Source organism: Jaculus jaculus, chromosome 1 (genome assembly GCF_020740685.1).
Source record: "Jaculus jaculus isolate mJacJac1 chromosome 1, mJacJac1.mat.Y.cur, whole genome shotgun sequence".
NCBI lineage: Eukaryota > Metazoa > Chordata > Mammalia > Rodentia > Dipodidae > Jaculus > Jaculus jaculus.
This window is the reverse complement of record NC_059102.1, coordinates 84,700,371-84,725,882: the sequence shown is the minus strand read 5'-3', so window position 1 is coordinate 84,725,882 and position 25,512 is coordinate 84,700,371. Positions and strand designations below refer to the sequence as shown.

General features: G+C 40.3%; 1 protein-coding gene across 7 annotated transcripts in view; it reads left to right on the top strand.

Moving 5' to 3' along the window:
* The window catches only part of Bnc2 (basonuclin 2), a 454,280-nt gene extending 447,097 nt beyond the window's left edge, over positions 1–7,183 (top strand). For 6 of the 7 annotated variants that reach the window (XM_045142143.1, XM_045142145.1, XM_004658432.2 and 3 more), the window contains one exon: positions 6,115–7,183. In XM_045142143.1, the coding sequence (XP_044998078.1) occupies positions 6,115–6,775 (661 nt within the window). In that variant the 3' untranslated portion in view covers positions 6,776–7,183. The remainder of the gene's footprint in view (positions 1–6,114) is intronic. The other variant, XM_045142146.1, reaches the window with a different exon arrangement.
* Positions 7,184–25,512: the final 18,329 nt, after the last annotated feature.

Sequence of the window (25,512 nt, the reverse complement as noted above, 5' to 3'; positions counted from 1 at the left end):
GCCACATTAGGGGCCGTAAGGGGATGGCAGGCTCTGAGAGAGGGGAGTCGTGTAGGCAGCATAATTCACTGTGAATTGAGAAAAGAAGTCTAATTCTGATAAATGGTCGACCCCAATACATCCTACCTGTTATTACAACAGACGTGCTGTATCTGTGCAGTAAATTAGCTAAACCCCTAAAGACTTTGGTGGGAGCTTATCTTCAAGTGAATAATTTGAATGTAGAGCAAACTGTCTGCGTGACCAGTATGGTTGATTTGTTTTATATTGAAAGAATTTTCAATGACTGAATTTCATATTTTTTCTGTTTGAAGAATTTGCTTAGCTTTTATTTCTAACATTTAATATATACTTCTTTACTTTTTTTGGATTTTTGAGAATTATCCACTAGAATTTTGCATTGGGTTTTCTTCCTCAGCCAAGGATGGTACTTAGATCTTTTGTAGAGAATATTTAATTAACAGCCTATTGAAAAACTTAGTAGTGTCAAAAATGTCATTTAATTTCCATAGCTATAAGCATGCTACCATTAATAAATAGCAATGCTGACATATGGAGAGGAGTACCGCGGGCAATATTAAGGCAGCAATCCAGATAAGAATAAAACTAATGAGGAGAAAAGGTTCAATTTTTCATTTCCGAGGATTTGAGTAGCAGTTTAGGAGTATTGCTAACTAAATGACTCCTACACACACCTGGGATCTAGACTAATGGAGATTGGATATCAAATACTTTTCCTTCTTCTCATGTACATACAGGTGACCCTCTATGGCCACAGATTCCCTGCACAAGGATTCAGACAAACACAGACAGAAAATATTCAAAGACATTGAGAATGAACTGAATATGTACAGGCTCCTTTTTAATGTTATCTCCTATAAAACACAATGCAACTATTCGAACAGCATTTGTGCTATATATATACTATATGTGATCTAGAGATGACTTAAAGGATGAAGGAGGACGTGTGCTTGTCTTCTGAAAACACTATATAATTTTACAGAGAGGATTTGAGAATCTTTGAATTGGATGTTGGGTTGGAACAATCCCTGGAGAGTGCTGAGGGATTAGTATACATGTACCTACATATGCATAACCGGCATCTGCTGGTGTGATCATTCTAAACAATATTTTTAAGAACTTTGGTTATATTTTTGTGGTGAATGACAGCATAGCAAGAAAGCAAAGGCAAAACCAAATCCAAAGAAGTATAGCCTCAATTCCTTTTTGCCCAAGGAGTTGTGTTCGATATTAATTCATTAAATTTGTAGTGGCTCAAAACTAATTAAGAATTAAGTCAAGTGCTGGGCATTTTATGTAACATAATAGCTTGAATTGGGAATTGGTGAATTCAGTTTCTTGCTGTCACAGTCTGGGATGTTTCCTTAAAAACGAACAAACAAAACTAAAAGCAATTATTTCCCTGTATCTCCAAGCCAAATTTAAAATCTCAAAAACACTTTTCTTTAAATAATTGTGTTTTGAACTGGGGAGATGGCCCAGTGGTTAAGAGCACTTGCCACTTGATCATGAAGGCTTCCTGGGCCGGAAACAGTTAAATTTGATTCCCCAAAAGTATGGCCATGCACATCTGTAACCCTAGTCCACAGGGGATTGGGATTCAAAAGTCCCTAGGAACTAAGGAAATGAGCAATAAGAGGACACCCAACAGTTCTCTGGTTTCAAACTAAGGAGATGAGCAATAAGAGGACATCCAACAGTTCTCTGGTTTCCATATGCACACTTGCATGCATATGCAAAAATATTCATGTTTCGCTTTTTAATTTTTATTGTTTATAAATATTGAATTAGCTCACACTTGGCATTTTAACAAGTGAGGGAAGGAAACACAAGAAAGGAGTCTAAAGGAGGACTTGGCTTCCTTCTCTGAAGGACACTTACTTTCACTGTTGCACCTGATATTCTCCTATCTTCTATAATTACTTGGTTACTTGATTCACTTTGGTCCATTTATAGACTTTGTCCCTCACCATTCCATATAATTAAAAAAAACTTTGCATGGCTTTAATACTTTATGAGTTTTTATAATTTTAGTTTTAATACGTTTAACAAATTTATGATATAAAAACAATACTGAAGTTCAAAGGAGATATTTGAACTCTGAGTATTGTCCAAATTAGAGGGGATTTTTGTGCTGTAAGTTTGTAGCATCCCCCACTTTGGGATATTTTAATTTTTGTTGTGTCTGCAATTTCTTTTTACAAAGAAACCATTAAAATGCTCCTATCATGATAGTGTTGTCTTCTGCAACATATTTTGGGAAAGGCTTCTTTAAGTCTCAGTGTACTTTACTGATCAAAGTCAAGTAAATGTACTTTGAATTACCTCTGGTGTGCAAAGTGTTCTCCTTAATCTGTAAGACACACTCTGTCATTTTGAAAGTATCCTCTTTGGAGCTAAATTTTAGACCACTATGTTAAATCTCACCTGTTTAGCTATGAACTTATTTTCTCTGTCTAGTCTTTTTCTTTCTTCTTTTCTTTAAGAAGACTGCCTTCACATTTCTGTCTCATTTATCTAGTTTAGAACAAGTCTACTAAACAGCTTTCATTCATACTGTTTATGATCTATAAAAATATAAGACATTGAGGTTCTAAAGTTTGGTTAATTATTAGTATTCCTTTTCTGAAGATAATTTTTCAAAACACTAGATTCTTTCTCTCTAGAAGACCCATCTGTATTCCTGGAGAATTCCAAATGGAATATTTCATGTACTCTATTCTGGGGTCCTTATTTCCAGCATATGCTAGCCTTCCCACTTTAAACACCTCTTCTCTCTATATCTGTCAGTAGGTGAGAATTCTTTCTGTGTCTCTTTCATCTTTCTATTTTTTTTTTTTTACCTCTTCAGTTTTGCTGATCCAATTAAACTTATAATGTTCCTCAAATTGCTATTAACCCTAGGTCCTTCTGTCTCGTGAGTATAGTATTTTATGACAGTTAATGGTCTGACTTGACTGATTGGAGGGTACAACAATAGGTCTCTGTTAAACCCAAGTGCTTCCTTTTGTCCATTCTGTGGGGACTGAACTCCAACCTCTTGAGGAACTGGATTGGTAGAGAATTTCTGTCTTTGTTTCTCCTCTGGCTTCCCTTCTTTCCAACCCACCAACACTGTATGAATGTGTTAGAAAATCTCCTAAGCCCACTGTCATGAGGGGAAACCAGCAGGCTTTCCATAGTCTATTATCATCCTCACTTGAAGTGTTTTGCATATGGCATTTAGGAAGATTATTAAACAAAAATGAAATAGATTAAGAAATGAACATAAAAGAATCAATTTTGTTGAACTGTGGTTGCATAATGGAAATCGACTACCATGAATGAACCCGTGCACTGAAGTTATGAACAGCAGAGCTAATGCACTGCCATGAGTTCATCTTTATTATTGCATTACACCTGAATCAATTGATAACGTAGCTTTTTTTAAAAAGCAAGGGATGGCACTTAATTGAATAAAAGTCAATGTAATTATATTAGCAAAGGCCAACAGTACTGCTGACAGCGGAAAAGGGACACTGTTGAGCAGAGTGCCAGAGCTGGTCTCCACATTTCTGCACATCGTTTGGTTGACAGATAATTGAGGCTGGTACATCCTCTAATTAGATTACAGACTTATACTGCTGTAAGTGAGAAATGAAGAGAAAATTTCTTCCTGGTAACACATCAGTGGAGATGTGTAATTTCACAAGTTTCCTTAGGAGAGAGGTGTCCATCTGGGTGATCAGGGTGTCCTCTTGTCAGTGTTAATTTATTCTTCCTTATTCAGTGTGTCTTGATGTGACTCCTGTGTGTCTGGCTGATGTTTTTTCAGCAGTGAACCTTGGAAGTGGTAGCTATAGATGCGAGAGAAGCAACACTGAGTTCTAGATTATAGTCAAACATGTGTTTGTGAAACTAAGAAAGGGGGTGTGGGTGTTAAAAATAATGAATTGAGGGTTGGATTTCATGAGCAGCTTACCGTTGGCAGATTGTTTTACCAACAGAGTAATAGTGCACACTATTTCCACATCCTTGTTATAACCTTAGTAGTGCTGTCCTCACATGTCATAGTTAAGACTTCACAGTAGGCATTTCCTGCACTCTGCTTAGCAACCTGCACTTGGAGTCATCTGACAACTGACATCAAGGAGGCAGGGACTGACTGTCAAAACAGGGACCATGGGGACAACTTCTGTTTATCATTCATATATCCACACACAGCATGCATCTGTTTGGAGCTCATTTATGGATGGTAATGCTATGAATTTGGTTTATCTTCATTTGATTTATGATTTTTGGATTATGCAGCTGATCTGAAAATCATCAAGACATCATATGAGATGATCGCTTATGACAGAAAATAATTTTGTGATCAGAACAGTTTAAATCCCTATTTTATTGTTTAAGTTTTTTTAACCAGATGTCTAGAATGTGAATTTGTTTTCTCTCTCTTTCTCCCTTTCTCTCTCTTTTTCTCTCTCTGTCTCTCATTCTTGCTTTCTTTTGTGATCGATTTAGCAAAAGATTAGAAAGCTGATCTTATTGTCACAAGGTAAGCTCAGCCTTCCCAAGTGCAGTGTGGAGAGGGATGCCACCTTTGCCCCTTAAACCCAGAGTGCTATGATGATTGTCTTGTGTGGAAAGCTGGGGAAGCTCTCCCATCTTCCTTGTCTCTGAGGCACATACCTCTCACCCATGTCTCAGAAATATTAGCCATGCTTTACACCATATGGAGTGACTCATTTTGGTCTTCCATCCCTTTTAATTATAACCAGGAGGCTACTATAGATAGGAAATCTGTTTAACTTTATGCTGACCATTTATGTCATTTCTATTATCACAGTTCTCCAAGATATGGAGCTTCCACAAATGCTGAGAAGCTTTACTGTCCTGCTTATTTGTCAGCCTATTTTTGGAAAGGTAGCTTTCAATTTAGGTACTTGGCAAATATCTGAGCCTTTGTAGGTGGAGAGAGGTATATGCCCAAGGGCACTTTAATAATCAGTGGGGGATGTAAATACGCAGGCAATGTTTTCAGATAAATAATAACATTAGGCTTGTGTAAGTCATGTGGTCCCTGTAGATACTCAGGGACATATATTACCCTTTTTTTTTTTTTCTGTTGTTGTTGTTGGTTTTACACAAGCAGAACACTCAGTGAATGCAGTAAAAGTTTTGCTTGTCACAGTATGGGTTCTATTTACAAAACAGAAGGACCTTATGTCATAGTGCTTGATATTTTTTGTACTTAAAACTGTGTTTTTATTTTATCATTTTTGATTTTTTCTGTTGTCTAATAATGCATTTATTAAGGATGGGTGGGATATATTTTCAAAAAATTTATTAGCTTTTGTTTTAAAGACAGATTTTAAAGTAGGATTATCTGATAGAAATATTTCAATATTAAAATGTAGCAAGTTTTGAAAAGTAAATATATTTTGCTATTAGATTTAACTGGGACTCCAGAACATGCTGTAAGAAAAAGAGAAATATGCTACTACAGACAATCTTTTAACTCTATTTGAAATTATTAATCTGCTAAGACAATGTTTATCTTACTTCAAACTTGAAATGTAGGAGAGTGAGGAGAAAAGTGTCATTAAAAAATTTAAACCTATATTGTCTAAACAATTTACATTTAAAAAAATTACACAGTGTTTGCTATATAACAGAAGAGTTTGTTATTCTGTTCTGATCTGATCTTAGGTAAATTTAGACTATTCTATTCAGAAGAACAGAAAGTTTCCATTGCTTTATCCCATCCAGTTATAAACTGCTATGAGAGCTGCAGCTATTGCTGCCACATAGCAACACTTAAGAGGACAATCATTGAGAAAAGTGCATGGGTTTACATTCATCCTATCATTGAAGAATTTTACTCTTATAAAAATCAAGGTTAATGGAAAGTTCCCTGGTTTTACCTCCCACCACCACCATGTACTCCCAGAGCCCGAGGATATAGGGAAATGCTTGCTTTTTATAATGGCTTAATTAGGAATAAATGTGCTTGTTTGATGCCTAATGAAAGCTGAATCCATTTTAAAATGCTCTACTTTTTCTCACCCTGCCCCACTCCCTGTGCACCTCCCTGCTTCCCTCTTGTTTTCCTAGACACAGTGCCAACATAAACCTGCATCGTAAATTGTTGACCAAAGAACTCGATGACATGGGCCTGGACTCATCGCAGCCCTCCCTTAGCAAGGACCTCCGGGATGAATTTTTGGTGAAGATCTATGGTGCCCAGCACCCAATGGGGCTCGATGTCAGGGAAGATGCCTCCTCTCCCGCAGGGACAGAAGACTCCCACCTAAATGGGTATGGGAGAGGCATGGCAGACGACTACATGGTCCTTGACCTGAGCACCACTTCCAGCCTCCAGTCTAGCAGCAGCATCCATTCCTCCAGAGAGTCCGACGCAGGCAGTGACGAGGGGATTCTTCTTGATGACATTGATGGGGCGAGTGACAGTGGGGAATCCACACACAAGGCTGAGGCCCCTGCCCTTCCTGGCAGCCTCGGGGCTGAAGTTTCAGGATCTCTCATGTTCAGCAGTCTGTCTGGGAGCAATGGTGGGATCATGTGCAACATTTGCCACAAAATGTACAGCAACAAGGGGACCCTGAGGGTGCACTATAAAACTGTGCATTTGCGAGAAATGCACAAGTGCAAAGTCCCTGGTTGCAATATGATGTTTTCTTCCGTGCGAAGCCGAAATCGGCACAGTCAGAACCCTAATCTCCACAAAAACATTCCCTTCACTTCAATAGATTAGTCCCAGAACGGACACTACAAATGCCAGCTCTCACCAGACGGCCTACATGTTTGAACTGCCATAGTCGGTGTGTGTTTCCGTGTGCCAGGGTGTGTATGTGTGTGTACATATGTGTGCCTCTATGTCTATGCACATGCACACACACATACTTTGTTTTCTTTAGATAAAAACGATAAACACTAGGTGCTTTTGAATTTTTTTCTTTTTCCTTTGTAGTTTTTGAGGTGGGGTGGGATCTTAATTTGGGGTAAAAACAGTAAGTACCCTGTTAAACACACGAGCGCGTACACACACACACACACACACACACACACACACACACACGCAACTAGCCCCAATTTTGATAGAATAATTCTTGGTCTTCTCCAAAGAGACATTTTGTTGTACCCATGACTGTTGCCTGCAAAAAAAAAAAAAAAAAAAAAAAAAAAAAAATTAAATAAATAAAAGGGAAAAAAAAGAAAAAAGAAACAAAAAGGAACTTCTCCTAGTTGTCTTTTGTGAACTTTAAGGTTTTGAGAGAATTTCAATGAAAGCATGGCAGATTCACCTGTACATATTTAGCCTTGAGAGGCCAATACTGTAAAACAATTGTATTGATGGTTGTTTAACTCTTGTTTCATTTTGAAAATTACATCCAGCTGTTAGATATACAAAAAAAAAAAATAGTTTGCTGGCTAGCTCTATTCATTATGTTAGCATTAATGCACATTTTTTTTAAAAAAAGAAAACATGGTCTTGTTTTTACTACCTGTTAGATATAGTGATAAAGAGGTGCTGGCATGCTTTACGGCACAGATCTGATTTTTAAATGTCCTGTACTAGTACATAAATCCAGTCATGCACTTTTTTCATACACTACAAGGGGATGTGTAATATCCATGCTTCTTTTTTATCCTTAAACTATTGCCATACTTCAGTAAGTGTCTTTCTTAAAAAGAAAAAAAAAATCCACTTGTATAAAAATGGTCTGGTCAGTATAGGGCACAAATGTCAAACAAAAAGTAATAGTGTTAACACAAAACTGCCAACTTTGCACAAGTCTCAAGAAAAGAAAATACAATTAGTCACTCACAATAACCACCGGCCAATTTGTTGGCCACCAGAAAACTGCTTTAAAAAAAAAAATTAAAACAAGACACAACACTTTGGTGATTCTTTCAAGTGCTGAATGCTATTAGAATCAACATTGCATCCTTCTTGCTTATATGTTAAGTTACATGAAAGGAAAACAAAATTATGTGGTGTGAAACAGCCAGGGCATTTCTGCCTTAGAGACAGGATAATATTTCAGATACAAAAGCCCATATTACCCACTATAGAACAAAGCTTAATACAATAAGAGTTGAACACTCATTTCCAAGGCCCTAACCCTATCCTTTGAAAGGAGAGAAAAAGTCTAAACCGGGCTGGCCTGTTGTGTGGCTGTCTCATTTGTTGCAAAGGCCGCGGTAGCGCTGCAATTCAGGACTGCTTAATAGACAAAATCAAATGCAGCTTCCCGGCAGCCAGCAGCTGTGCTTGGGCGCTCTGAAAACACGTGCTGAACTTGAATTGAACAGCACCCCTTTCTGAATGACCGAGGAGGGGGTAAGATAGGATCTCACCGTGTAGTGTTTTGTGTTTCTCCACACAAATTTGTCAGAGAAGAATGAAACCAAGCAATTGAGAGTGAGAGCAGGCATGAGGGGGGAGACTTTGCTCCAAACCTTTTTTGTTTTGTTTTGTTTCTGATGTTTACACATGTTGCCGGAGCTGGTTAACCACATCAGCAGCCTCAGCTACCACAACATGCTGACTAAATGACGCTATTTACTCAAGGTCAGTCTGCTGCCAGGACTGTAAGGGTGTGCGCTGCAGACAGTTTGTTGTCTTTTTTCCTTTTTTCTTTTTTATAAGGAGGGGGATCGATAAAGAAGTAATATTTTACCAGACAGTACATAATGTAAAGAGAATGTATTTCTTTTCTGCATTTAATGGCCTCAAACATTTCTCCCATCAGTCTAAAACTTAGAAATATCCTTTTCTTTCAACTTTTCATATTTCCATTTTCCATGTTTAATAATTTTTTTTCTGTGTTCACATCTGCATTCACTTCCGTTAAATTTGCCAAAGGAAACTGTTGATATGTTTCTGTTATTATTTCTTGTACGGTTTATTGTACCTCACAGTATTTATTTTTTTTTCCAAAAATGACCATGATTCATTAGGGACTCAGTATTTTTTTATTTTTGAAAATTTCAGAAATAGATTTGTAAAGATAAGCTAGGTATTTCTAGAAGCTTTATCTTTTCACCTCCTTCTGGGGATGCTCTGGGTTCGTTTGATTCTTCATTTGTTCTACAGTGAGGAAAGACCAAAAGTATTTGCAGTACAAAAGAAACTATATCAAACACTATGTCTGTTAAATGACAAATGTTTACGGTAAAAAGCTGAGGAATTAATAATAACCGTTTTTTGGATTTTTTTTTTTGTATCTTTGAATTCCCCAAAGACATAATTGCTTTATTTTGGTGTTGTGTTAAACTGAATAGACAGATGCTTTCCTTTGTTTTATAACATACAAGACTCTGTACAGTATGTTTGTGAAAGTTTGAACTAGAATAATGAACATTTGTTTGCAAAGATTTTGGTCTTCTTAGCGTTCTCTGTATTGCGCTGTTGCCCTTTTCCAAGTGATTAGATTCCAAAAGGATTGAAAAACTTCGTTAAGATCCCACCAATAATTATGGAAACTCTGGCTTTTGGAGAGTGTATTGTATAGACTAAATGTACCTAGTTTTGTGAAAATTAATATGCATTTGTGTTTTGACAACTTTTAAAAGTTACACTTTTAGAGAGAGTAGAATTCATCTGTACAAAAATCAATGTTTAGTCTGTTTAATTTAATGTCAAGTAAAAGGTCAGATGGTCCTTGGGAGTGAATTACCTAGCTGTCAAGAGGTCATGTCAGCCAGTGAACCAGGCTCAGAACATGCACACACATGTTTGTTTCTTGTCACAACCCAGGCTAATGCCCATAGCCAGTTAGAAAATGTCCAGAAGTAAAGAGATTCAAGTAGAATTTCCCTTGCTTGGGTCATGGATGTGTTCACCCGTTTTGTGTGTGTGTGTGTGTGTGTGTGTGTGTGTGTGTGTGTGTGTGTGTGTGTGTGTTTGGTTAGAAATGCCAATAAGCCTTGGACAACTGGGACTTTTTTAAGGATGTCTCTTATTTGCTACTACCTTTGAGCCTCAAGTGCCCAATTGTTATGGTGGCCTTCTCAACAAGCAAATACTGCAACATAAAACCTGTTGGCTTAAAAGGGACAAGAGATTCCCTTGAAGTATATAAAATGTACAATTCTTGTATCTCAAAGTATTGCTGTTCGTGGGTGTGCCCAAGTGCAGTGTTTTTCGACTGGGATTCCTCCCAAAAATGGTGGTTCCCGTGGCTCATGTGCAAATGGCAAGGATAAAGAGATAAGCACTTTGATCAGTTGAGCTCTTTATCTCTGCCTATTCCTGCTTGTGGATTTTTCATAGGAATTTCCTTATTACTAAACTGTGTGTAGCTGCATCTATTTTATGCTGGCTAGAATTTAATATGGATATAAGTTTTCATCTGAGGAGCTTTCTCTTATTTGATAGATTTTAGCCTGAGTTTTATCACAGGTACAAAATTAGGCAACAGTATTTGTGCATGTTCTCCAGCTCATGTTGAAGATTACTGTTTGAATGATTTTTAAACTATGCTGTTATAAATATCTGAAAGGTTCAGTCCACTTTTCAGAATATCTGGTAGGAAGGGAGGAAGAAGAGAGCATGGAAAAGAATAGATAATAAGTAATTTGGTTTCGAGGACGTGATCAACAGTGATATTCTTCACTCTGTCAGTAAAAGTATTTAAATAAACCAGCCAATACAACTAATTGCTAGACCTAGCGCAGCTGCCCTCTTCAGCCAGAGGCTTCCTTAAAGCTTAAATGTGTGAATATTTTGCTTCTCAACATGGTAAACGTCTTTTTGGAAAACATTTTTTAATACAACAGTACCGTTATCCTCATACTAAGGCTTCTTTGCTTCCAAATTTCCAGACCCTTCCAGTAAGAAGAAGGTTCTCAACTGGATAAAAATCCCACTAGTGTATACATTGCTCAAAGAAGAAAAAAAAGTTCAGAAACTATCAAGAATGGGCTGGTCCAAAGGCCTTCTCGTTTTACTCAGAAGACACTGCACAAAGTTCCCACCTAATAAAATGTGACCCTTTCCTTTCTTACTTTCTCTGTACACACCCTAGAAGTGTGCCAAGCCAACAAGAAGGAGGTAGTTCAGTAGTTAAAACCTAAAGAAGGTAGTAACCAGGTTGAGATGGGCACACTGCTAGCAGCTAACAACTTGACCTGAGCACTCTTTATATGGACCTGGTGTGCTAGCGTTGGCTTTGGCTGGCTGATAGGATAAACGGAATGCAACTGTCCCAAGACACTGAATCTGCTGTCATAGAGAAGCAGGTTACCCAGGAGAAAGCCTTCACCCCACGGGAACACCTTGGTCCATAGAGCTTTTTAAAATTATGTTGAACAAATTTTATTTCAAAAATAAACTTTCCCTAAACTAGAAATATACAAAATCAGAGGCTTTTGTTTTTCCCACTTATTCTTTGTTTTGAACAGAAGGGATCTAAATGAGCAAGGAGGACAGTAAAGACAGGGACCCCAAAACAGGAGGGGCTATAGTTCTTCCAGTACAAGAGAAAGCAATACTAAGTAGAGCACTTGCTCCTGCCCTGATTTGAGGGCAGTGGCGAAAGAAAATGGTTAATGCACTGGAACTGTTTGTCCAAGAGAAAAGTCTGAGCCAGCTCTGCCTTGCGGTGACAGGATATTATCATGCAGAGTCCCCAAGACCAGGTGAGCCTCTGAGCACATCTAGGGAGACATAGCTGCAGAAGTTTGCTATGGGTCAGGATAACCAACAAAGAGTTATACTTTGATTTGCTTTGGTATTCTTAAGTGGGAAGTGATAGCTAGAGTTCCTTTGGGAGCGCAAAGATGGCAAAGGCTCACCTAGATTCACAGTAAGGCTGGCGATGAAATCTAATATGGTAAGCGGGGAAAGTATGAGTGGTACCAGCTTGGATGTGCCTCCTTCTCCATGATTGTCTCTGCTGCCACTGGAGCAACACAAAGCTGTGTTCACAGAACCACTTGGCTGATGAGTTGATCAAAGCAGGACCTTACTCACCATCCCAGGTCAGCACAGAATGACTTCTGATTTCATATTTTCCCTCAGAGTTTAATCATTCTTGTTCCTGTCACTCTCAGGTCACATTAGATCTGCCCCAGGACTTATTGTCATTGTCCCTGTCATTACCTAGACCCTCACTATCATGGCTACCGTGCAACAGTATTGCGTGCGTCCAGCTGCACAGCTGACCAGCTATTACTTTCCATGCCCTTGCCCACATACCCACTCTTGCTGCTCATGTCCCTTCATCCTCAGTCTTCCCACATTTGGCACAAAATGATTTTTACAGTCATTCTGCAATAACTGGAAGTCAAATTCTTTGGGGAAGTTTTTTCCCAAATGCCTAATAACAGAAGACTAAAAAGTGAACCATTTTTACAAGTACCCCGAATTGGGTCTATACATATGGCATACTATCGTCATCAAAGTCTTTATTCTTTTCTAAAGTGTTGTAAATTCATTTGACCTTTATTGTAGGAAAAGAGAGTATATATTCCAGACAAGGCGCAGTTTGTAACAAATAGTGGACCATTAGAGAAGAGGAAGGAAAAAGCCAGGGCCAGTACTGAGGAGCTTAAGTTCAATTTCACCTCATATCTTTTCTAATAACTTACTTGTCACTTTATTACCTTCCAGTAATGTGAACGCTGCTGACAAGACTGTCACACTAACAGCAGACAACACCCTCTCTGCTTCAGCCCCAGCGCTCCTGGCTACTTACTGCCCTGGCCCTGAAGGGACACAAACTAATAGTGTGCTTTCCAGTTCAGCACTAGGCCATCAAATATAAAAGGATGCGTAATTGCCTGTTTATCCCTTGTGAAGAGGAAATTGAGTACTGGGCCATGCTTTCCCTCCCACCAGGTCCTTGGTGTACACATACTCTCATTCACAATCAGTCTGCCCTCCCCCTTCTCTCTGTCTAGGTTTATTTATGCCATTCCTTGCCATTCTCTCCCACCCTTTCCCTCTGTTTGCTCAACACAGAAACTCATAGGCACATCTACTGTGTCTTTAGGAGGCCCAAGGCTAACTCTACATATCCTCTCAAATCAAGTGAACAGTGACAAAATGACATCATACACAAAAGTCAGTAGAAAGGTGCCCTCTAGGATAGCATTGTCCACCATGTTGAACACATACTGCAGTTATGCACCTGTCCTTTTGGGAATTACTGGATATGGTTCTACAGTTAGAGAAAATTTCCTTGCAAATCAGTGGCACAAGTAAGATTAGATTATTCCATATTCTATAAGGAAAGGGTTAAACTACACTTTTTTCCCTTCAGAAAGTGCTTATGTTATAAACAAACTGGTTATGCATAGTGGCAAAAATGTTTGGGGATTTTTTTTTTTATTAATTTGGCATCAAACCGCTATGCTAAATGTGCACACATATCTTTTAATAATACACTTCAAATCCATATGTAACATTACAGATTAACCTTAACTTTGTCAAACCAGACTGACAATCTGAGTAAAAATAAAGTACCAGACTTCACTGGTGTCATTAAACAAGGACAACCCTATATGTTAAAGGTAAATTCTCCTCTTGGGAGAATGGGGAAGTCCAAGTATATGAGTCTTACAAAAGCAAGTAGAAAGAGGACCAAAAGTATGAAGAAAGTATAGTGCAACATGCTATATTCCAGAATACCTTGAGCCCAAACAGTGTGTCAGTATTGGCTACTATTTCTGTATACTGACCTACTTAGAAGGTGGTGTGAAAAGTGGCTAGTTAGTGATCATATGAGAAATGCAGGATGTACTTACACACCTTCCTTATGGATCTGGGGGGCCACGATACTTCCTTCTAGCCCTTTCACTGGTCCCACAGAAGGTAGTTGACCCCTGCCATGAACAGTCACATTTAAAATAAGATGTTACTCAACCAAATAACATAGAGAGGTCAGCTTTGATGTGGACTTTCCCAAGCAAAGAAAAGCAGTAGGTTTAGGGATGGACAGCATACTGGGTCTCTGTGGACAAACCTGTGCTGAATAATTTCATGACCCAGTCTGAAGACTGGAAAAGAAAAGCACTTTGACAAGGATGTTAGGTCAGAGGAAGGCAGTTTGCTGGCTTGATTTTTTTTAAGTTCCCTCATGTATATATTATAATCAGTTGTCAAACATCTTAATAGAATCGTAGTTACAAACTCAGTTGCCAAAATTGCACAAGTTCTGCTAGCTGATGCTAGCTTTGTCCCCTTAACTGTAAGAAACAGGGATACTTAAGAACATTTCTATAGTCTTAATGCTTTATTTAGCTATCTTAAAGAATCTTTGAAAGAAAAGAAGAGCAGAAAAGGGTATTTTAACAAAAAAAGGAGAGAAGTAGATAATATAAAAGTATATTTCTTGACGAGAGTCTAAGTGCTATACCAAGATTTTATAAGGCTTCCTGTTGCCAAATGTGATGGTGAGATAATGCACAGCTAAGATGGCAAAAGCATCAATTATTAACCGGCTCTGCTCCCTTTTGTTATGGAATACAAGGATTGGTAGGTAACTCTGGGGGGAGACTCTGGATGGAGGAGGGGCAGGGGAGAGCTCTACTCAGCTCACCCTAGAAAGGTTGCCAAAAGGGAGAAAATCTCAGCCCTCTTGGTATACCCCTGGCCCTGGTGAACTGACCCAGCACTGTTTCTGTGGCCACTTGATTCTGCCTCTTCCCTACTGGGAAACAAAGTGTCATATCCATGCCTGAACCAGTGTTGCAGCCCATGAAAAGCATTGATTCATCAAATATGATGCTCTTGAACTCCCAATGTGCTGAGTAAATAGGTTCACATAAGGTGTATAAACCAAGGCTGTTTTTTTAATCTCGTACTCAATTTGGAACATTTTCATGTGTCTTTATAGAATCATCCATTCCACTCATTGACTGTCTTAATCTCCCCTTAACTTTCTTACTCCTGCCCTTTGCTCTTCTGTTGTTACCACTCTCCTCAAAAAATAAATCCTTTCTGAAGCTAAAAAGTAGAATACTCTCTCCATTATCCTGGTTTTAATCACTTTGGAACGTGTGTTCTACCCTGTCCAGGGATTTATATAATGTGAACTAAGTGAATGAGCTGTTCAGTATTACATATTAATCTGATTGGACTAAGATTTATAATATATGGCGTATTTACCATCCTGGGCAAACTTTGGTTCTGCAGTGAGTGTTGCTGTGTACCTATCAGGTCCAGTATAAAAAGTAGCAAGAGCGCTCAGGGTGAATGTGTGGGGGGTTAGAGTGGCAAGGGAGACAGAAACTTGAGCAAGACTTTGGTCTCAAGGCCACTTGGCCTTTTACAGTGACAGTATGATAGCTGAGACACCAGCGGGTAGCATCACATGGAGCAAATGCCCATGCCACAGCTTTTCTAAGTCTGAAGGTAGGACACTGGGAAAGAAAGTCCTCTCTTCTCTTTTTCTGGTCATGGACTAGTTCTATGAGACATTGAGAGATCCCTCGCATGACTTGAAGAACACATAATGTTATTAAACACTCCAAAGCCACGGATACATCTCCAATAACCAACACATTACCCCACTTACATGTTTGATACTTAAAATGGCCAAAGGGAACTGAGATATTTTGAGGAAAAAGAAATTTCATCCAGATACATTCTCTTTCATGCCCAGAGTTTAGTGACTTGGCCCTTTTTTGTTTGTTTGTTTGTTTGTTTGTTTTAATTCTTACCTGCATCAGTCTCTTCCACTAAGGCTCCAGCAGAACCAAAGTCTGCACTAGAAAAGATGGCTGCACCAAGGTGGGGACAGCTTGGATCACCCTGACCTAAAATTGTGACATTGGTAGCTTCCCAAATACTGTATGTACTTTTAAGTGAGGGTTTTGTTCTTGTTTCATTTGTTTGCATTGTGGTTTGTTTTTATTAGTAGTCTAAGGTAATTAAAAATTTTTTATTGGCTATTTCCTTTGTTGTATTTTCTGTACTATAACTGTCCACAGTATGTCTTTTGCATAAAATGCATAAGGGTTTGGGGATGTAAATGGAATTTTATTCATATTTTGTCCAAATACCTCTTGTAATTTGTATTAAAATTCTTGTACAATTTTTATATTAAAGATTTATCAGTCACTGAGCTCTTTTTCCCTTTTTGACTTGAAGAAACCTCAACAAACTCAATAACCGTTCACAAGTACACTCACCAGTACCCAGGGCCCATCAGCCTATTCTAGGCATTGCCTGGCTTTCTGAACTGGTCTCCTGTTGGCACTGGATCATAGTTTCATATCATAAACTTCTTCTGCTAGATGCCAAAGCGTTATTAGAGCTACAAACTTCCGAGCCCGCCTCCGAGGAGCCCAGCACACACCACCTGCCACCCCAGTCTGTCCTCACCAAAGCTGGCCCTTGGAGATGCCTCTTCTGTGTTTTTCTGATGCCTTTTACCAAAGCCTTTTTCCTGCTCAGTTGAGGAAATGGTGACAAGGAAAAGCATACGTGTCTTTGATCCTTAGCTTCCAGCAAATAAATTTCATTTCCTCCCTCAGCCCTTCAACTATGTAGACAGCAGTCACCAAGATGATGACGATATATATGTTTTTTTCTGGACTAAATTCTTGCCTTTCAGTTTAATATTCTCTTGGCAGTGACTTTCTGCAGATTTTGCTTATTATAATCTAGAAATAAAATGAAGCAGATGGAAAGATGTCATATTTAGCGGCATTGTCTCCTGTCATGCTGCCATGGGATAGGATAAAATGTATAAATGGTTCTTTCACTTGGCAGTGTTTGATAAAACCCCACCTCTTAGGCAAGTCCCAAAGTAGCCTAAAGGAGTCTGACTTGCTAGAGCTAGTCCCTCTAATTCAGTGTTTTCTACTGTCTCTAGAGCCAAATCTGCCCAAGTCCTCTAGCTGAGCCTGTTTTCTCTGGCCACATAAGAGTATAGCAATCCACTGGCCTAGAACTGTGGACCAGCTGCACCTACCAAACCCAGTAGCTACCAAGATGCAGATACGCCTGACAAAGAGCAACACCCCCGCCACCCTCCCACCCCGTAGCATTCTGAATGCCAGCCACCAAGCATTTCCAGAACTTTAATCTCTGAACACCTAGAGATGGATTTTGGGGTGATGGCAAAGAAATGAAAGGTTAAGCAACTTAGGCAAAACTAGCCTCCATTGAGGCATATGGGTATTAAAAGTCACGTATGAGTTATTGCACTCCTGTAGGGAATCTGAGTATAATTATCATCTTTTCATCTGTCACAACACATCTGTAATTGGCAAGAATTTTCCCTCAAATAGCTCCTCCTTAAATCAGTTGTTTTAAGTGTTATTAAATGATGGAAATCCTTCTGTTTAGTATAAAGGTGCTCATGAAGACAGCACAAAACTATTCAGAACTGCCTGGGTTGTGGCCAGTTGTTCTGCTGAACCACTGAACTTGCTGCCTGCTAGTATGTTCTGCCAGTGGACACTATGACAGTAGATTAAGTGCCACTAATTTCATAAAGCTGCACCAAGGACGAAGCAGATCAGTCAATGAAGACCGGCAAGCATCGCCCTGGTGTGGGTTTGGGAGGGGCTGTTGAGCATATTGAATTGCCTGAAGTAATACTGGAGGGAAAGTCTATCGATCTTCCATAAGGCGCAGTTATTTTTAGTCACCTGACTCTCGAACACCCAATCATTACCCATATTCATCAGAGATGTATAATGAACAGAGGTATTGATTAAGAGGGGCCGCTGAAGAGATTTCCCAACAGTGCTAGTTCACATTGATAGGTCTCCAATGGGAATACAGGCCACGTAGCCCGGGAACATAACTTATGGTGTTCTAGGTCTTTTCATTGATTTTACTTGTGTGTGAGGGTGGGTGAGGGGAAGGCAGCCTTGCTCACGGTGGTGGCTGCCTTGACCTTTCTCTGCAGCCTTCCTTGGAAAGAAGAAAGAAAGCACAACTCTGCAACAAGTGCACAGCCGGTTCCAAGTTTCCCAGCTCTGTCCAGGCAGGCTGTCTACCTCATCTCTTCTGATTTACAGCAGTGTGCTCAAAGCTGGAACATGCCAGTCAGAGCTAAGAGCCATCAGGCATATGAAGCCTTCCCTCCCCTAAAGATCAGCATATGGCTTCAGGAAATTATCGTGTTAGGTTAATTGCACCAAGTTGGCATGGTAGGAACATAATGAGCCCCGGCTTCAGCATGCTGACCCCAAACCCAGTGATGCCAGTGCATAGTAACTTTCCAAGCATTTTGCCTCATGGCAGGAATCCTCATTGAGCTGCTGTTTGCAAATGCCATTTGGTTGGAGCTCTAGCATGCGCTCTGAACCTGCACTGGTGTGTTCCAACCTATGTGGGCATTCATTGTGTTGTTCACAGGAGCATGTGTCCTTCTAGAGAACCAGTGGTGACCCAAATGTCACAACCTCAGAAGCGGTGTGCTGCCTGATGGACAACATGCTGCTTAAAATGCTGATATGTAACTAGACATTGCTGAACCCCAGGGAGACAAAAGAAGAAAGGATTAAGACAAGGACAGCTGTAAAATATAAAGCTCCAATGTATCATTAGAAACTAGAATTTCACAAAGTAAAACTGCCTGTCATTCCCACTGGCTATTAGCCACTCTTGACTTGTATACCAATGAAATGCTGTAGCATTCCAAGTCACCTCTCCACCACCAAAGGGAGAGTTTCTCTTTCCCCAGGTCTTCCTTGCTTGTGCTGAATGGGGTGCTCCCATGGCACAGGGCTTCCTCGCCAACCTTCCCTGGTCTGTCTTACCTTGGCCAGTAGCCTTCAGATGTTGGGACTGTCATACACGCCACCTTCAACCTCATCTTTGTCCTCCTTTGAACTCCTTGCCATGGGTTTCAGTTCTTGTTTCCTTTACCGATACCATCTTTTCACACAAAATTAATATATTTTTCATTCTCTGTAGTTAGACTTTTACCTTGATTTCTCTCCAAATGTAAGAACTTACAGGGAAAAAAAAAAAAGACTATATCAAGGGCTTCAAGAATTTTAAATCCAGAGTTTTGTCCACTGTGTAACAACTTCACGTTTTAAAAATGCTCCACAAAATGGTTATAAGCAACTGAATTTAGAGGTTATCAGGCTTTGGGACATGTGCTATATGAGGTGATTTAAAATTATTAAGCCACTTCCAGGTTTTTAGAGAGATTCATTTTTACAAATATAAATGCTATTAACAATTCCAAGCACTCTCATAAGTTCCCATCTTTGTTCTTCCCCACAATCTCCATTTCATTTCTCCTGATTTCTTTTTTTCTTAAGTGAGGAATTTCATTCCAAACTTTTACAAAGTCATTTGCAGGCTGAAAACAAGACACTTATTTGATTATTTTCAGATGTCACATCAATTGGTCTTCAGCGGAAAGTAATCCTGCAAGATGTTATGCTTTTATGCTTTCTGTTCTTTCAAAAACCACAAACCTGTGTTTGAAAACATGACACTTTCCAGCGCCCTCAGCCTCACCCCCAGAGCTGAGAAGCAAGGCTGGTTTGGGCTCACAAGCACAATTGCCTTTTCAAGGACACAAAACCCATACATATGCACATATCTACTTGAGCATGGTGGGATGGAGGGGGGATTGTGTCTCAAAGTATTCTAAGCACGTTAAAGATGTGTTATTTCTCTTATACAGCTCATGGTACACAGTAGGTGTTCAGTTTCTTATGAGAGTAAGTAGGTGAGCGAATGGGGGGTTAGGTGGTGACCTCTGGTAAGGTAAATTCAGAACCAGCCTCAAAATTAAGTGAAATAAAGCTAGCTTGTATCTGAAATCCTAGGACTTAAGAGATGGAGGCAGAAGAATTGCCACAAGGTTAAGGCCAGCCTGAGGCTACAAAGACACTGTCTTAAAAAAAAAATAAGAGATAGGTTCCTAGTTCCCAGTCAGGGTACAATGGGGTGAACATAGACCAAACAACTGGATGCAGCTTTGAAACCCAGAGAGGTTGCAGATGGCAGCCATTTGAGATTGCTAAACAGTCGAAACCACAGAAGCACTGAGAAGGAAGACGATAAGCCAGCACATTATGAAACACAGCTCTTCCTGATGCTGTCCCTCCAGCATCCTGGGTATGAATGCACTGAAACCAAATCCCATACGGACATCAGGCATGCATGACCAGAGAGTGCTCCCTAACAAGTCTCCATTAGGCATGGAGTGGGGCAGGAAGCCAAACACTTAGGAAGAACTTTACTCTCTTTTCTGTTTTCTTCTTTAGTAACAATAGCAATGGCCCAAAATCCATGGGAAAGGCATGTCTGCCCATTGGAGGGACTGTTGTCCTAAGAGAGTGGGTGGGTAAGACTCTTGGTGTTTGGTCTCTATCTTACCACTACCTAGACATGGAGGGGATCAAATACAGAAATAAGAAGCAGGGCATGAGCATGTTAAAGAAGACAACGCTAGAAAGCTCCAGGACAACAGCAAAAAAAAGGTCCTTGGGAAAATGATCCCTTCAAGTTGTGAATTGCTAGGCTACCTCCAAAGTGAGCATATATAGAGCTGACCTGGCACAGCACAGATTTTGACAGGTGTGCTATGGAATAGAGCAGTAGCAAAGTCCTAGACTTGCTACAGGAACCTGGTATACTCAAGCGGTACAGGTCTAAAGGCTGCAAAGCTGTGGGAAGCTGAATTGACAATGCAACTATGACCCACAGAAAACTATTTGGGAGTTTCACCCTAAACACACTCACACAAATGCCTGCTAAAAGCATTTCAGTATTTTCCATTGGATTTAAACAAGACTTGGAATGTCTTGATGTATTAGACAGGCAGATTTGGCAAATGTAATAGTAGTCGTCGTCCTCGTTCTCCTCCCTCTTTTTCTAAAATTGTGGTTAAAAACACATAACAGTATCTCAGAGACAATAAAGAATGGAAACAATAAAGAACTGCATAAATATATGCTATTGGAATTCCAGAATTGGAAGAGAAATAATTAAAATTATTTGTCAAAAAAGAAATAGATAGAGTTCTGACTTTGTAAATGACACAAACCACAGATCCAAGAGGCTCAGTAAATAAAAACAGGACTAAGGAAATAAATGTGCAACCAAGCACAGTGGAACCCCACTACTAGATTCTACAGAGAACAAAGAGCATCTTCAAAGGAAATGCATCTGAGAAAAAAATGAGGACACAATCCAAAAATATAGGGGAACACTAGAATGACTGTTTTTTATATCAGAAACCATGAAAGCCAGAAGGAAGTGGAACATTTTGGAAGTGCTGAAAGAAAAGAACTCTCAACTCAGAATTCTAAATCCAGGAAAAATATTCTTCAAGAATGGAAGCGAATTAAAGATAGTCTCAGATGAAATAACTCTAATTGTCCCCCAGCATACATGTTCCAAAGGAGCTGCTGAAGGGAACTCTTCAGAAAGAAGGGAAATGATATGAGGAAGCAAGTCGGAACCTTAAGAAAGAAAGAAGAGCAGCAGACTGATGACCGTGTGGGCAAATGTAAGTACTTTCTCTTATGTTCATTTTTGTGCTGTTGCTGTCAGGTTCACGTTGCTGGCAAAAATCACCCGACCAAGAACGGCTTCTGGGAAAAAGAGTTTATTTTGGCTTACAGGACTTAAGGGAAGCTCCATGATGGCAGGGGAAAACAACAGCATGAGCAGAGGGTGGACATCACCCCTTGGCCAACATAAGGTATAATGTAGCAACAGGAGAGTGTGCCAAACACTGGCAAGGGGAAACTGGCTATAACATCCATAAGCCCGCCCGCAACAGTACACTGCCTCCTGAAGGTGTTAATTCCTGAATCTCCATCAGCTGGGAACCTAGCAGTCAGAAAACCCAAGTTTTCTTGGGGTACACTTGAACCAAACCACCATAACTAGCTTGAAAGTGAGAAATACAGTCTGAAAATTTTATCAATGTATATAGATATAATAGATAAAAACAGTAATATACATGCTTCTACTTATATGACATTTTCTAGAAGACATCACCATACTAGCAGAGAACAGGTAAATGGTCACCACAGCACAAGGCTGTGGGGGAGGTCAGGCATGAAGGTAGACAGCAGTGGGCATGATTGTAGTGACTGTACTATGATCTGGGTGGCAGTGCTAACACAAGTCTTTATAGGTTCAAAGTGTCATGGAACTGGTTTTAAAGGAAAAGTCATTTTTACTGTCTATTAGTTAAAAAGAAAAAAGAAAACAGGAAGCACTGTGAGGAGCCTGGCAGTCTGAATGAAGGGGAAAAGGGTTAGAGATGGCCACCTCCCTAATTGCTGTAAGAGCTGCAGAATTTTCAAAGTGACATATGTGGGTAGAGTTGAGGGCACTATTTGTGACTCTGGATCATGTATGTGGAGGCATGCTGACCACTGTGCCTACATGGATTCATTGGAGACCCACAAACATACCTGTAAGACACAGGTTATCACTGTGTGCTTCAAAACCGAGGAAAGCAGAGTACCATGAACAAAACAAGACTGGAATTGGAACCCAGATCTGTTTGTCTAAAGAAGACTTATCACTTCCTGCTTCTTGTTCATGAGTTTTATAACTTTATTAGTCAGCGAGCAAAATTTAGTTGATTTCTTATGGTATGGTTAGGAGTGAAATAAAGACATTTTCATCAGAATTGTCTGATAAACACATGTATAATGTAGCAAATGACTGTGCAAGGGAGACCCATCAGAGCCTAACCTGAAAAAAGAAAGAAAGAAAGAGAGAAAGAAGGAAAGAAAGAAAGAAATGTCAGTAGGAATTGAGACAGAGAAGCCTAAATGGAAAAGGAGGGAGAACTGATAATACGTATGAGAGGGTGTTGACACCTAGGACTCCAGGGATAGGAGGAGGGTAGAAGGTCATGAGAACTTCCACAGTCCAATGAAGAGACAGGCCATATGGAACTGGGACCCAGCCCACTAGAAAGGGGTTCCTTTGCCTGCTTCTGCCTCCTCAACACTAGGGACAATGGGCTTTGCAGAGCTGGCGCTCAGCAGAGGAAGTGCCTCATCTCGGTGAAGGTGCTGATCTCTGGAGCTGGAAGGTGAGGAACAGGATTCAGGTTTCTCAGGAAGCTCACTGCTCAGCCAGTGGTACCTCTGAGGTGTTGCATGAAGCCTGTTCTAGAACTGGGGAAAACAACTGGAATTTAGAAGTAACCTCTGCCTGGAGCAACACAAACAAAAGCATCAGGAGTGCAGGAAGGAGCAAGTCTTTTCTCTCCCTGCTGCCATCTCATCTCCTTGGAATTACCACCACTGGCAGTATGATCAGGGAGTCAAATGGCAAGGGAGGAGCAGGGTTGGTAATGCCTAGACACTAGCGTTAAGAGTACTGAATCTTGTGTTCAGGGCTGGAAGACAGTACGCACAGAGCAGTATGTAATAACTGGTAACCAGTGTTCAGGATGGAGGGTGGTCATCATCCCTGAGGGCTGTCATTCTGAGGGTTGTGATGTCATCCACAAGGGTTCTTGTCACTAAAGGCTGTCATTGCTGAGGATTGTGGCAGATAAGGAAGGCCTCAGAGAGGAAAAGGTGGGCTTGGACTAACCTCAGAAGATGAGGATCGCCATGAGTTACCAGAACATGCAGGTCTAGTTGGGGACATAGTAGGAGAGTCAGGGCAGCAAGATGGAAACGTGGGTTAGTAGAGAAAAAGGAGTCATGATTAATAAGAATAAGTAAAAGCAAAATCATGAACCTTGCTGAGTAGCAGAATGAGGAGTTTGGCAATTAGCTTTTTAAAGTGAAGGAAGTGGCTAAGAATGGCTGAGATATGACACCGACAACCCCTAAGCCCCAGACACAGAGCTACTCAGTAGCAACTCCCCACGAATGACCTGCTGCTCACCTGTCTGTGGGACTAACAGCAGGAGAGCAGGATTCCTGACTGGCTGTGTTCTCAGGAATTATCCAGTCCAGGGATAGTTTAAGTCTTTGCTTATTGTTTATAATAAAGGCACTTTTCTAATCACAAGCCCAAGCCATGAAGTAACTAGAAGCAGAGGTACCCTGGCCTGTTAGAGCACCCCACACTTTGGCCTCTTTCTTCCCCTACAGACGGGGTTTGCCACACCCCCTTGCAAATGGGAACACAATTTGTCAGCTACTGATCTCAATGACCCTCCCATAGTTTTTAGATGAGGAAGTCCATGGATTAGCCATAGGTCCCTCCACAAATCAATTCCAGAGTTACAAGTAAAATAAAGGTCTTCTGACTTCTGGTTTAGCACCATGTCCATAAGAACTAAAGCAGCTATTGGATTTACTGTCCAAGCCAGGACCCACTTCAGAGTGAAAGAGGACACCAACAATTGTTACCTGGACTATCCTGAGAAAACTAGAAACGATGGTGGTTCTAATGACTCCTCACTTACCCTTTGTGGCTCAGCACTACCCAGACCTGTACCTGTCAGCATGGCCCTGTGCGTGCATATGTGTGTGTGTGATTGGGGTGTGTTTATGTTTTTGGCATCCATTGCCGCTCAACATAATGAGTTCATAAAACCCAAGATTCAACCAGCCCTTTTCCTGTTCAGGTTACTCATCCAGTGTTTTTCAGTTCAGTTTGTGGAGTTACTTTGCTAGAACCAACACAGGAGGAGCAAGGCCTGGGCAGCAATTGCCTGGTGATCAGAAATTTAATAAAAGAAATATGTGGATTGTCAGAAAGTTCTACTGTGTCATCAGGTTTTAGTTCACGAGTGTTGGAGTTACCTCCTTCTTTCTGGGGGAAAACAATTGACCAAACTAGCTTATGGGAGGAAAGGGTTTCTTTTGGCTTACAGTCTCAAGGAGAAGGTTCATCATAGCAAATCAGTGGCTGGGCATCACATCCTTTCACATCAGCTGGGAGGAAGGAGCAAGGGTGAACTTACTAGTGAATATCCAATAGGGCTGGACTAAGAAACCTCAAGGACTACCCCCAGTGACACACCCCTCCAGCAAGGCTCCACCTCCCAAAGTTTCCCCCAGCAGGATATTGAGTACTAGGCTTAATCACAAACATGTGAGTCTATCAAAGGACATTTTACATTCAAACCACAACTGGCTTATACATAAAGAGAGGTAGCAGCTAGCAATAGGCGGATCACAGCCTTGCTCAGAAGATAGGTTGCTAAGTCCACAAAGCAGACAAGGGCATGAGAGATTTTAAAATGACAAACAGTAGCCCAAATCACCAAATAGCAAAACTAGTCTCATGAAGGCCTGGCTGATGTCTTTGGCTGCAGGCATCAGATTCTGAAACTGACGGGTTATCCAGGGTGATTTCTGCTTCTCTGGAGATCTGGCTCTCAATCCCAAGAGCCCAAGTGAGTGAATATTGGTGGCCAGTTTCCTGCCAGTGCCCCTCATAAAGGAAGGAGGGTTCTGAATACCAGATCTGCCCCTCCTGGGGGAAGAATTATACTACTCTGTGCCTCTGAAATTTAGATTGACCATCTTGCTTACTTTGACCAAAAAAAAGAACATAAATAATGGTGATCATGTCCCAGTGGAAGCATTAGGAGCCAATGTGTGCCTTGCCCTAATCTT